We start from the raw sequence: 13,406 nt of genomic DNA on the forward strand, positions 1-13,406 counted from the left end.
ACTGTATAACTCCATTGAAAGTGGATGGCAAGTGGTGCTAAACAATATAAATATCAAACATAAACAAAATAATTTATTTAAACTGAAATATTTGTGAGTGTGAGAATCCAGTAGTGTATTACTGATGTACAGGCCGGTTAGCGCTGAAAACAATGCACCATTAACACTGTCATATTAAGGCTGTCATGAAGCTACGTTAAACATTGTTTATGGATCACTGGAAAAAAAACAAAACAAAAACTCTTGTTCTGTCACTTACACTTAGAGTGAATGTGGCTGTTCGGCAGTCATCCAACAGTAACTGACACGCTTCATTCAGTCTGACTGAAAGTTCTGCTACTCAGTGATCCACACACACAGGAGGGATGATAACAGAGGACAATAACTGAGAAACTTACACACAAGGATAAAATAAGAATGGGAACATTTCCACCTGCTCTAAATAATAAGATACTAAAGGTAACGTTTTCAAGAATATCAATCCAACCACTACATGGTGTCTCATTTAAACTCACAGTGAACACTGGGCCTAAACTACTGGTACATTCACATTTTGCATCGACAAAAATATTTTTATATGTAGGCTTTTTGAACAACACATCGTTTTACAGAACCACTGCAGCACCTCTGAGCAAGATTAATACATATTCAATAAATAACATGCTGCCTTAATGTTTCTTTCTCTTGCACACAAGAGACTGATTTCATAAAAATATGTGATGTGTTTTAAGCTTTGGCTTCAGTCTTGAAGGGCTGCTCTAACTTTGTAGTTTAAAGCCCCAAAGCGTTTAATGATTTGTTTTCAGCACACACAAAAATAAAGGCCCTCACTTGCCCATCTGTAACAAGTTCAGCAGGGCAAGTGGTCTTCAACTCGATTGTTTACGCCTCGATGTGCACTGGAAGTTCTCTTGTATGCAGACTGTAGTGGTAAAAAATCCCTTCATGCAGCTTTTCTACACATATCTCAGTGACTCTAAAGGTGTACAGCTGAGAACATAGATACGTTTTACCCTTCATGACCTCTTGAGTTAATATTCAGCTGATAACCTGTGTTTGACCTGGTCAACTTCAAAATCTCAATTTTGACAGTACTGAAAAAAGGGAGCATGAAAGCTCACTTTAGGCATGACATTAGTCTAACAAAGACCGACATATAAGAACAGGAAATGCCAGTGACCTTTCAGTTAACAGTAATATCGGCTTGTTCTAAAAATGCTCCCTGTCATATTTAGGTTAACAGAGAGTCAGGAATTCAAGCCAGTAAAAGTGCAAAGATTGTCTAATGAACATAAGTGTAAGTGTGCGGTCGTGTGTTGGTAACGTGTGGTAACACAGTGCTTCTGGAGGCTGACAGGTCCTGGTCCAGGTGAAAGAGGCAGGAACTCGTCATTCTCCTTGTGACTGCATCTGTTTACAAAAGGCATCAAACTGCTGCTGCTCCAACTCTGTCATCACTTTATTCAACGCATAAATCTGTGAATTAGGGAAGGGAGGAAAGCAGACACAGCTTATCACGCAGGACTGATAAGTAATATGACATAACACATTCAGTAGTCTACTCGAAGAAAGTCTAGTGTAAGCGTGCCAGGTTTAAAATTAGACATGTTGGTCACCTCCGCTCTCTGTCGTTGTTTGAGCTCTTGCTGTGCAGATTTCTGCTTGGCTCGGTCTCCTCTGGTCGGCGTAGAGTTCAGCTTTGGCTTGTCTTTACGACAGGCAGGCTCCATGGTGACAGTCCTCCAATCAATCTGGGAGGTTTAAGATAAGATACTTCATACACTTTGGATAGTCTGTCACTCACTGGAAACAATTTTAATATTTTTGGGCCAACCAGATATAACAGTTTCAATTTACTTGACACACTTACTGCTGGCAAACAGAAGCGGTAGACGTCTAAGCTAAGCTACATCCGAAATACAAAAGACTCATATTTTTCAAGTTAACTAGCTAATGGTAGCAAGCTAGCTGTCGTTTACTTTTCATAGTGCAGCAATCCAACCAACAATGATATTTTTTAAAGTTATTCTAGATAATGACGCACTTACCAGTGAAATATAAAAAGGAAAAAAGGAAAACGATAATATATTTTCATTAACGCCGAGTTAGCCAGTAACTTGGCTGTAGCTAGCAGATCGAACAGCTGTTCCCAAGGTGTCACCAATAAATAAACCCGCAGTGAAACGTTTGTCGAAAGGTTCCGACTGTGTCACATTGGTTCCGGTCTTCTTCTTCTTCTTCTTGAAGCTTTATGGTGCTTGGCAGACAACGTTATGGTGCATTACCGCCACCAGCTGGTATAGCGTGTGGATCGGGAGGTGTACGTTCACTGAGCCCTATAACGAGTAAAAGAAAAGAAAACCCCGATATTCTCTCGATCAGAGTCGTTCTCCTAAGACATTGAAACAGAAACCAAGAAGACGTCTCCCCAGAAGATCTCTCAAATCAAAGTCCAAGAACATTTCTTTAAGGTTTAACTTAAGTTCCCTTCAATGAGGAACATATTTTGGACAATTTAACTTTGCTTTATATTAAAATTATAATGAATGCTTTACATAATAAACTCTGCACTGAGTAACTAACACAGTGTCACATGTTCTTGCTTAGTTACATCACAGTACTATGAGCACCACAACTGGAATTCCACTACTCTCTGTTGTATTAAGGAGAAAAATCTCACAATTTAAACTACAGTGCATACATGTGTTTCCTGAATAAACAATAGGTCAGAAAAGGCATCTTTTGGGTGAACCAAATCTTTGTAACATACTTTTCGCAATGCCGCACCAGCTTGCTGCTAACATGCTAAATGAGCTGTAGTTTTTTGGGAGGGTGGCTTTAAGAGGTTTCCTAACAAATGGAGCAGCGGGGAAGAGTTGAATTGTATCATCAATTAGCAGTCTACTGCTCTCCAACTTGGTCTGACCACAAGATGTCACTCTTGTTTAATAGTTCGGTTATACTCATCAGCGCCTACATGACTTTACATTAACACAGATATTTCAGGCATGTGACATCACTCAGCACTGACCTGATGTGCGTCTCTAACTGATGTGGTGCATTCGGAAAGGAGAGGAGTTTGACAGGAGAGCCTGCGATGAGCTGGGCCTGTCGAAGTCTTCAGTGTCACAAAGCCTGATCCCCTCACACCTGTTCACTGGACTATTTAGACAATAAAAAAACATTGCCTAATTTGCTCATTCCATTTTCAGTTTAACTGATAAGCGCTGCTCAGATCTCTCTCTCTCTCTCACACACACACACACACACACACTATACAGACTCCCCTCAGGGCACGTCTTCACTGTGTAAATCACCTGGGTGAGAAGTGAGCCTGACACCAGCTGAGGGGTGGTCCCGCACACATTTCTCACCTCAGAAACAAAAACAGTCATTATGAAGAGACAGAATTGTTAAACACTCTCACATACAAAAAGAGGAAGGCATCCTCTCAGACCGAACGACCTGACAACACTGGTAGTCTCTGGTGTTGTTGGGAACTTGAGTTTGAATGTGTGCATGTGTGCCCTCTGGCAGTGCTGCGCCACAGAGATTTATCGCGCAGCATACCAATGGTTTACCTGGATTTATCCTCCAACTACAGGAGAGCACTCTCCCTTGAAATAATATCCTGCCAAGAACAACTTCTGCTGCAGACAATAGCCAGACTTGCTGTTCCATATGCACAGCGGCATAAAGGAAAAACACACTCATATAAAGCTCTACAGTCAACAGGAGGGGTTAACTGTGATCACTCATCTTGCATTTCATTGCTTTTTGGCAGTTGCATTCCCGGGGATTTGAGTAATAATCAGAGAACTTTTGTCTGCTTTGCTGCTCTCTTTCAGCACTTAATATAGCACTTAGCTTTAACCAAATCCACCCAGAGTTTGGTGGAGAAATGGGGAGAAAATCCTCATATTTAATTTGTCTCATGGGGCAAAGTTCATTAGAAAAACAGCAGACAGGCTGGGCAGTTAGGAAGTCACCAGGGCTGTCAGAAAGGCGCACCTCGCCGTGTGATCGACAGGAGGAGCACAACCAGCAGAGAGTGAACCAAACACAGGGAAAAGGTGGTGCAGGGTCAACCAGCGACACCGTGGTGTCTTAATGAACCTGCTGAGATGACGTTATATTGTGCAGATGTGAAATTAGCTTGTCAGGACACTGACCAGACACTGATGTATTTGCATCACCGAGAAGGCCAACTGGCTTTCTCGTCTCGTGTTGGACGTATGCATACGGTGCAACCTTTAAAGCTGCTAAATTTTTAATTTCAAATGTGAAGCGTTTCTTTTTGTTCTCCCAATGTGTGGCCCATATGGTACGTGTCATGCATGAAAACATGCACGCACAGTCAAGGTTAATTCCATTCCAACTTGAGTCTTTTCATGTGTTTGACTAAGAGAGACTAAGAGAGATTTTCTCTTAGTTATGATGAAACTACATTAAAGTAATCGCAGAGCTGTCAGACGGAGAAAGAAAAGAGATTATAAAACACATCAGACAATCAGATGGTACATAAATGAGCCAGCAGTTCAGGCAGATTATCTAAACCACTTTACTTGGAGATAAAGATTTTAAAAAAGGATATTCAGAATGTTGCTAATAATTTCTCTTTGTACAGAAACTGTGTGCATGAACGACTACATGAAGTATGTTCGATCAAAGGTGAACAAAATGCTGGTCTTCAGCTTTGTTTTCTCTGTTCTGTAAGACTGGCTAATGCAGGGGTTCCTTTAATTTAATTAACCAGACTTGTGCTTAAAGCATATCCTGTGCTATTTTGTGCTGTGCCTCATTTCCTAAAATGCATCTTAAAGCTAACGTGAGCTAAGCAAAGGGCCGTTTTACATAGTATGACCTTCCCAGTACAACAACATGAAAAGGCACTTTGGTTAACTTGACGCACAAACTACATCACTTTGTGCAGTTACTCTGACCGTCTCACGCTGATGCAGACTTGTTTATATTGGAGGTAGTTTAAAGCCCAGCGCATCAGGCGGAGGGACCTGAGGGTATCCGACAGACCGGGCTGGATGTGACCCTCGTCTACAAAGCAACCAATCAGAATATAATGTGACACGAAGCAGAATACACTGTTGGTTTGCTGTTTTAGTAAGTCAAGAAACAAACGCAAAAAACAAGAGATTAACCAACATGATAACAGCCAACAGAGCAGTTGAGAAGATTCAGTCTGTCATTGACATCCTACTAGTGTTTGCTGTTTTAAAGGTTTGCCCCCTGACGTTGGGTGATGAGCGGAGGGAAGGGAAGGAGTGACAAAGAGAGGAGGAAAAGAGATGAAAAGGTTTAGAAGTAAAGTGAAGAGGGGATGGAGAGATGGTTAAAGTTTTATAGAGTGGCAGAGAGGTCTTTGGAGGGGAGGGATGAGGTGTGGAGAGACGGGCCAAAGAGACGGCAGCGGCACAAGTGTGTGTTAGGAGCCTTGTTCTTCTAAATTAAACTCTCTCTCCAGGGGGAAGAGCAGCTCTGACTGCTCTTTCACACCGGCGGCCTTAAACACACAAACTCACCACAACCTCCTAACCCTGCTCACCAGTCCACTGCCAAAACACACACACACACACACAGCATGCACACACGTAAGCACAGCACAGTGTGTACAAATCCCCATAGACGCGTACAAATGCATACACACAAAGTCTTTCAGGACTAAAAATAAACAACCATGGTGACTGTGCCTAAAATAACTGGACACACAAACACATAGGCACAAACATACGCTTACCGTACACGCACACACAAAAGCCTCCATGGATGTACACACGCTCAGACATGAACATGCGAACACACCCCGTTGCTCTCTTCACACCTGAACCCCAATAGACCTGCAGTCGCCAAAGCAAACAGCAAGCGGCAACCAGCAACAGAAAAAAAAAAGATATCAGGATATGACCTGACAAGCAGGGGTCAGAGTGAGGGATGCAGCACACACACACACACACACACACACACACACACCACACACTGATCCCTGTCAGCTTGTGTTTGAGGTTTCTTTTTTGAAGCCAGAAAAGGTTTTCAGATTTTATGCCTTCTTAACACCACTCTGCTTCGTATTTATGCAGTTACAGGCCACTTCCTGGCCCAGCGGACGATCCAGAGAGATGAGTGTTTTCTCGCTTGTGGACACGGATACAACAGTATCTGTTGAGATGGAAGAGGAGACTGTTAGAAACTGTTAGATTTTCACTGGCCAACTGGGGAAAGACAGTTAAAGAAGGAGGATATTAATGATGTGGCTGCCATTCCTGAAAACAAGCATCACACCAAGTGCTTTTCAGTCTGTCAGAGAATTTCTCAAGTCGAAACTCGTGTTCCTGAGGTTTTCAAGGCCAAGTAAATCCTCCAAATCAAGTCAAAGTCACGTTTAAAGTCTGTCAGTCCTTGAGGTCAAGTCCAAATCAGTTCTCAAGTCCTTAAAGTCAAATCCAAGTCAAGTAGCAATCTGTCACATCTGGTCTTAAGCGTCAAGTCTTTGAGGCCTATGAAGGTGAGCTTCAGCTTTCAGGACTACAGCTCTGGTGACAGGACGAGTCATCTCACATAAGAACAACTTAACAGTATGAATGTGAGCTGGTATGGTATGTGGATTTGAAACTAGACAAACTGACATCAAGATCAAGGAAGATATTTCAATTTGAATTCCCAGTTACACAAAATGTTGGAGGTGTAGGCATGAACAACTTCCGTTATTATTAACTTCTCGTCTGCTGGTTAGGACTTTGTGAAAAGGAGTTAGAAGGAATGTCTGATAGATTTTTTGGCTTGTTGGTGAGATGGTGAGTGTGCAAATTGTGTTTATTTAGAGAATTAATTTTTAGCTCCCTGTGAAAAAGAAGTCGGTGCAGAGCATTTTGTGGTACATTGACTGATCCAGAGTCAGTAGCAACTTCTTGCAAACACTGTGTCCCCACCAAATCCCAAAACATCTGTATTCAACCATACAGACTTCAGTCTCTCCCCTCCTCCTTCTCAGCATCAGGATCCTTCTGGAGTCTGAGCGACTTTAGACCTTAATCTCCTGTCTCCTCTTGTAGACTCTCACAGTCTCTCACAAAACAGACTCACTGTGGGATGTTTGTGGGCGCACACTCTGTGTGGTGTATGAACTGGTCTCTCTTCTGACTAATGTAAAAAGGTACTGAGCGATCTGTGTTACCTGGCAGTGCAGGTGTGTGTCATCCTTCTGTCGCTGCGTTCAGTCGCACACTGTAAACACTGCCACTTGTCTTGCATGAACACACCAGTTAAGTAGAAAGCAGTAACACACTGAAGCAAATGAACCAAACCAAACAGAACACCTAAGCAGCGTGGCCTCAGGCTCAGACACAGATGTCCGCTTTACGTTTAGTCATGTTTGCTGACTTCCTTTCTCACTTGCTGACTCTAGAGGAAGTTCGAGCGACAGGTGACCGATTGAAATGCCGCATCACACTGAATAAAGTTACAGATTTCTCATTATCGGAAACATTTGAGTTGTTAGCAAATGAGTAACATACAAACAACAACAAAATATGTAACACATCTTTGTTTTAGTTGTTTTAGCCTTTTCCATGCAGAAACGTTACACAGTGTGGAACAGGGATCTAACTAGCTGAGCTAACCACCTCGGCATATTCAACACAAATATAGTTGTGATGTCAGGTCATAATGCAGGTTAAGGAAAATGAATAATCAGAAGGTTTGGTCAGTGAACTGAATTTAAATTGCTATGCATTTAGCCATAACACTTTATCCAGGTGGCTACTTCCTGCGTTTAATTGCCATAAAATCATGTTTATTTGGATAGCTGTGCGTCCTGATTTGACTTTGACCTCCATCAACACGTTCCGGGTCTGTCTGTTACGCCTGTATGCACCGTGTTCATCATCCTCTGTGTGAAACAGAAGAGTGCGAGATAGAGCGTCTGTCTGGGTTTGAACTTTTAAATGAAGCCTGTGTAAATCTGTCTACTGTAGACTCATTGTGTTCTCTGTATTCCTTTTCATTCCACTCACAGCTGCTGGGCTAATGCACCTACAGACAAACTTGTTCAGCATAGCTGCCCTGTGTTTCCCACACGCAGTTACAAATGTACTTCTAATTGCCATCACTCAGTTTGTACTCCCCCCAACTCTGCCTTCCCCCTTCCCCCTCACACCTTGGCGGGTGAATAGAGGGGTGAGAGCTGGGGACAGGAAGGAGCGTGGAGGAGTGAGAGGGGTGAGGCTGATGAAGGTGATGGTTCGTGCTATAGGACAGAGGGGAACAGTGTATCCTTTAAGTCCATGTGAGAGAGACAGCGGGGTCAGTGTGTTTGGCCTGGCTGGGTCTCCTCCATCTCTCTCTCTCGCTCTCTCTCTCTCTCTCTTCCTCTCTCTCTCCCTCCTTCTCTGTCTCGCTCACTTTCTCGCTCTCTGTCCCAGGAGCTGCTTCTCATTAAGCCTGTTTGTTTTGGCCGACACACAGTGGCACTTAGCAGCAACTCGCTCGCCCACGTGTGCTCGCGCAGACACACATGCATCGCGTACACACCCGCGCACACAGTTTTGTTTGTTTTGGCAGTGGCCAGGTGCCACTTACTAGAGCCTTTAAACGCCAGCGATCAGCCGAACACACCACCATGTTTACTTTGTCCAGCCCCCCACCCCACCACCAACACGCGACTAACCGAGCTGAATTGTGTGGTGAATATTTTATGCACACCCCCGTAATCACAACCCAAATCTCACAATAACCCCACATGTCCTTTACATTAGATGTTCAATATAACATTGGGATTATTTAGTTATTTTGTCTCTTTAAGGGACTAACTGAACTTTCTACGAACTATGAACAGTATATTAATTGTTTGTCACATTAAATGATAAAACTTTTATTTCAGCACAATTATACCGAGTAGCACATCTGCTTTTAAAATTATGATAAAATCACATCACACTCACGACAAAGTGTTCAGCCCTTTTGATTTCACGCCACAAATGAGACGGAGGCTGCAGACCGAAACTCACCAGGGTTTTACTACACTAAACCAAGCAAGGTAGGTGTGAGGTTTGCCTCATGAGAGATTTAATAAAGGTCTAATATTAATTGCGATCACTGAAATCATGAGGGGTGTGAACAGACAGAAATAGAAGTAATACTGTGTCATAATCTTCAGCTATTAAAAACAACAATGACAAACTAACAGAGCTCCAGACTCAAATGGACAGACAAAGACAATATTGCATATTAGGATACCGTGACCTTCAAGAGAGTTAGTGGAAAGCTTGATTTGATAGTACCGACCAAATGATGCTTAAGCCGAAACACACCTGTCGTTTTCCTGCATATTAAAACCTCATTTCAGTTTATTGCTTTGCTTGCAAAATGAATACTGAGCAAATTAAGATTTCAAGTCCACGGAAGACAACAACAGCTTCCCCAAATGTCACATGTATGCATGCAGCAATACTGATTCACACCGTCATCCCTGCCTCCCAGCAACAAGATGGAGATGATGATCACCAACATCAGCATCGGCAAAGCTGGGCTCCAAGGGAAAACATTCCATCTTACAGTCTGATATCAGGAGATATGTTATTATGCTAGCAAAGTGTTTTGTTCTGGGAAAAAAAAAAAAAAAAGATGAATAAATAAAATATGAGACTGATAACACAGTACCTTGCAAGGTGCAGATGTATGTATGCAAGGTTAAGCTTATATTAAGCTTTGGGGTCAACTTTTTAGTGGTACTCAAGCCGGTTAGAGGGTCACTTGGGGGCCACTAAGATGGTGACTTTGGGTCAGCCTGCCTTTAGGTGAAAGCAGGGCTCTTTTGCAGAGGATTTCAAATGGACCTCTTTGTGCCACATCGTAATTTGCATTAGGGAGTTAGATGAAAACTCTACTACTTCTACAGTGATTTGTGTTATATTTAACCCATATTCCACACTTTTCTCCCACATTACACACACACACACACAGTATTTCTTGTGTTGTGTGTTTTGCTGAACACTGACACCCGTTTAGTTTAGATAGAACTGATAATAAAAGGGCCTGTCACAGAACCTGAGACTGCTCTCACCCACCGTGGGCCAAGCCAGAGAAAAACATATGCCACACAGCCATTACACTCCACAACACACACTTTGTCACTGTACACATGCTAAACGCACAGAGCAGAAAACAAACGCAGCGTTCTCTTCTCTCACCATGTGCAATTTGGACTCCAACCCTCCTAATTTTCTGTCTGGGACAGCAGCGAGTGTAGCCTGCAGGGCTGTTAGGTTTAGGTTTCCCTGTCTGTTTCCCTGCACACACCAGGAATGTGATAAACAATACATGCATTCTTAGTATCTGGCACACACACACGCAGATACACATGATACACATGCAGACATATAACACATATGTAAACACACACATACAGACAGATCTCCCTCCAGGTCTTCCAGTAGTTCTAAAAACCATTGTAGCTGCATAGGTTAAACCCCCATGGTGTCTTTCACACACACACACACACACACAGCTGGAGTGTGAACACACACTCGATTCAGTGAACGTTCTCCAGAGCAGAGTGTTTCCCAACAGGGTCCAGGCACACTGCAGCCCTGTGGTCAAAATGTTACAGAATCAAGTTGAATCATAACCAACAGTCACTCTTTTCTTTGGAGAAATGGGGAACCCTTATGCAACATGAAGCCTGAAGAAAAAAATTAAATTATTGCCAGTCAAGCATATAAGGGCTTTCACAACTGGTCTTCAATGTGAATCAACTATATAAATATCAACTGTGAAAAAGAATGATAACCAACATTGAGCCAAAGTTCTCTCTACAGTTTATGTGAAGACCCTTTAGACAAAACTGGTTGATTTGCTGAGATCTTCTTTAACTTTATTTTTCTACAACCAACCTACTGGGCAATTCATATAAAGTCCAAAACATTCCAATTAACTGAAGTCCTGTAGAACTGGAAAGTTCAATTCAATTCAATTTTATTTTATTTATATAGCACCCTTTTACAGTCAAAATTGTCTCTAGGTGCTTTGCAGAAACCCAGAGCCTGAACTCCCGAGCAAGCAGACAGTGGCAAGGAAAAGAGAGAAACATACATGCAAAAGTGGAATTAGTTATCCTGGTTGTCTGGGATTGCAAAAGTGAATGACTCAAACTACAGAATGTTTTCATTAAGTCAGAGACACAAGCTAGTGCAGGTTAAAATGTGAGTCAAAAATGACACAGAGTGAGAAGTTCTGTAAGGCCCATTCGGCTAAAAATCTTAAAATTCAGAAGCTAATAAAACCTGGTGTTGCATTCTGCAATTTAAATGATATCAGTTCTTAGTCAATATTGATGAATACTTTACAGTCAGGTGATGCTGAGCTCTGTTATTAACTGCAAGCACAAGGTTTCCCGAACTGTGATACTGGCTGACATCATGACCATCTTAAAGTCCCTGAAACTCATCAGTCACCTCTGAGCAGGCTGCCGTAGCCTGGGGAACTAATGGATGCACAGGGGAGTTCTGGATACGGTCAGTCAAAGTTGCTCACCTATTGTTGTTAACTGTATAACACCACAGTTTCCTGAACTCTGGTACTAAGTAGCTGCAGTTGTAGCTGAGTTGAGCTGGTGTGTGTAGTTGGTGACCTGCGGTGGTGATGGAGGTGAAGGGTCAGAGGGTTAAAGTTTCTGTGGGACGTCTGAGGACACTGTGCAGCCTGGTTATACCCAGCTGTCAAAACACACACACACACACACACACACACAAAGAAACATGCACTCTGAGACAACCAGGTGTCCTTATATGAATGAGTGTAGTGTATAACACCTGTACACACACACATACACACACACATAACCACAGCTTTGACAGCTGAGGCTGATGAGCTGAATCGGTATTGTGTTTGCATGCAGAGAGGCCTCCAGAGGGGGCGCTGCCTGCACTGAAGTAGCAAACTAGTTAGGTAGACCTATTACAGTTGTCAGCAAATAGATGTGTGTGTGTGTGTGTGCATGCATGTGTGTGTGTGAGTGTGTGTGTCAGGTAGAGTACTGTATGCATTCATGTGTTGGCTCAGTGAGATTGGCAGCTTGGTCTCGAGGGATCCGTGGCTTAGCCGACGCCGGCGCACTGTTAAAGCTAAACACTCCTAATTGAGGAAGACGCTTACAGGCCCTCCTCTGTGTGTGTTGTGTGTGTGTTGTGTGTGGTGTTGGAGAGAGAGAGGAAGAAAGTGTGAGTTAAGCAAAAATGTATGGAACGAGGAGGACAGAGGAGCAACACGGGGGAAAATGCATCAGTGGCCCAGAATGCCCTTTTGTTCACAGTTCACTGATGTCTACAAACCAAATGAAGTTTATGTACTTAATGTTCTCTGTGACTGTGGTTCCCAAACTTGCTCATGTCAAGACCCCTAAAATGACACAAAAGAGACCATGGACCTTATTTTTTTTACCCAGGGTCCTGAATGTAGTGAGATTTTTTTAGATGCTTGGATGTATATGAAACCCCTGACCAAAATAGTCATAAGTTCAGTAATAGTTACTTATGGATGGCATTATAGCAAAAATAAATGATTCTCCTTTTAGTGAGGGGCCCCCAAGAACCCACTCAAGGAGCCCTCAGAGTCCATAGGTCCCACTTTTAAAACCACTGCTCAAAGTAATGTTGGGGTTTGGTTGTCTTGCAGTATCTGCTACACACGGTGATTCTCTGTTACTGAAAATGAAAGCCAGGGATTTACACATTTCACACTGCATGCCTTCATATATTCTGCATTTTGATCTAAAGGGGCAATTCACCCAAATAAAAACAGAGCAGCATAGCAGCATAGTCTTAACTCAGAAGTCTTGAACCAGAAAAGCTGGTCAAAAATCTTCTTCAAGCTGCACAGCTACTTAGTAACAGCTTGGGTGTTTTGTTACTGAAAGTCTTAAAGCTTCTTCTGTGCATTTTAATGGATGAATGCGTCACAGCGAGTTAGACATGATTTGAAAACAAAAAAATGTACTGAGGAGAAGTGGGGTTCTCTGGTAGCTCACCTGGTGGGGCAGGTACAGTGCGTTCGATCTTGGTCTTTATTGCGGTGGCCCAGGTTCAGTCCCAGCCCAGGTCCTCTGCTGCTTGTCACCCCTCTAAATAAAGCAAATGTGCACCTCAGATCACCCTGACCCCAAAAATGAATGACAAAAGGTCTGTTAACCAATTCTACTGCTTGTTCACAGGGCTCACTCGCAAGTGTTCTCAGTGTACCTTCATTTCTGTCTGAAAAGGACCTTAATCCACAGATCTCCAAAATTAAGATGCGATTCCCGGCCAGCTCTGTCATTTATTCACCACATACTCTACAGCAAACAAATGACATAACTGTGCTGCCATATGGCACAGAGCGGTTTGCATTTGCTGCATGACTCG

At 42.8% G+C, this 13,406-nt stretch overlaps 1 protein-coding gene across 1 annotated transcript; it reads right to left on the bottom strand.

The window, feature by feature from the left end:
- Window positions 1–206: 206 nt before the first annotated feature.
- On the bottom strand, window positions 207–2,233 carry LOC124056905 (small vasohibin binding protein). Its single transcript, XM_046384846.1, has 3 exons — window positions 2,049–2,233; window positions 1,617–1,751; window positions 207–1,476 (listed from the first exon to the last, which is right to left on the bottom strand). Exons 2-3 carry the CDS (start codon window positions 1,728–1,730, stop codon window positions 1,390–1,392), a joined length of 201 nt encoding a protein of 66 aa, XP_046240802.1. The 5' UTR covers window positions 1,731–1,751; window positions 2,049–2,233; the 3' UTR covers window positions 207–1,389.
- Between the last annotated feature and the right edge of the window lie 11,173 nt (window positions 2,234–13,406).

The sequence above is a fragment of the Scatophagus argus genome, chromosome 3, assembly GCF_020382885.2.
Source record: "Scatophagus argus isolate fScaArg1 chromosome 3, fScaArg1.pri, whole genome shotgun sequence".
Taxonomy (NCBI): domain Eukaryota; kingdom Metazoa; phylum Chordata; class Actinopteri; family Scatophagidae; genus Scatophagus; species Scatophagus argus.

Coding starts and splice junctions, on each gene's coding strand:
- LOC124056905 (XM_046384846.1), bottom strand. CDS start 1,730: ATGGAGCCTGCCTGTCGTAAAGACAAGCCAAAGCTGAACTCTACGCCG. Junction 1,477..1,616: donor AACAACGACAGAGAGCGGAG/GTGACCAACATG, acceptor CCTAATTCACAG/ATTTATGCGTTGAATAAAGT.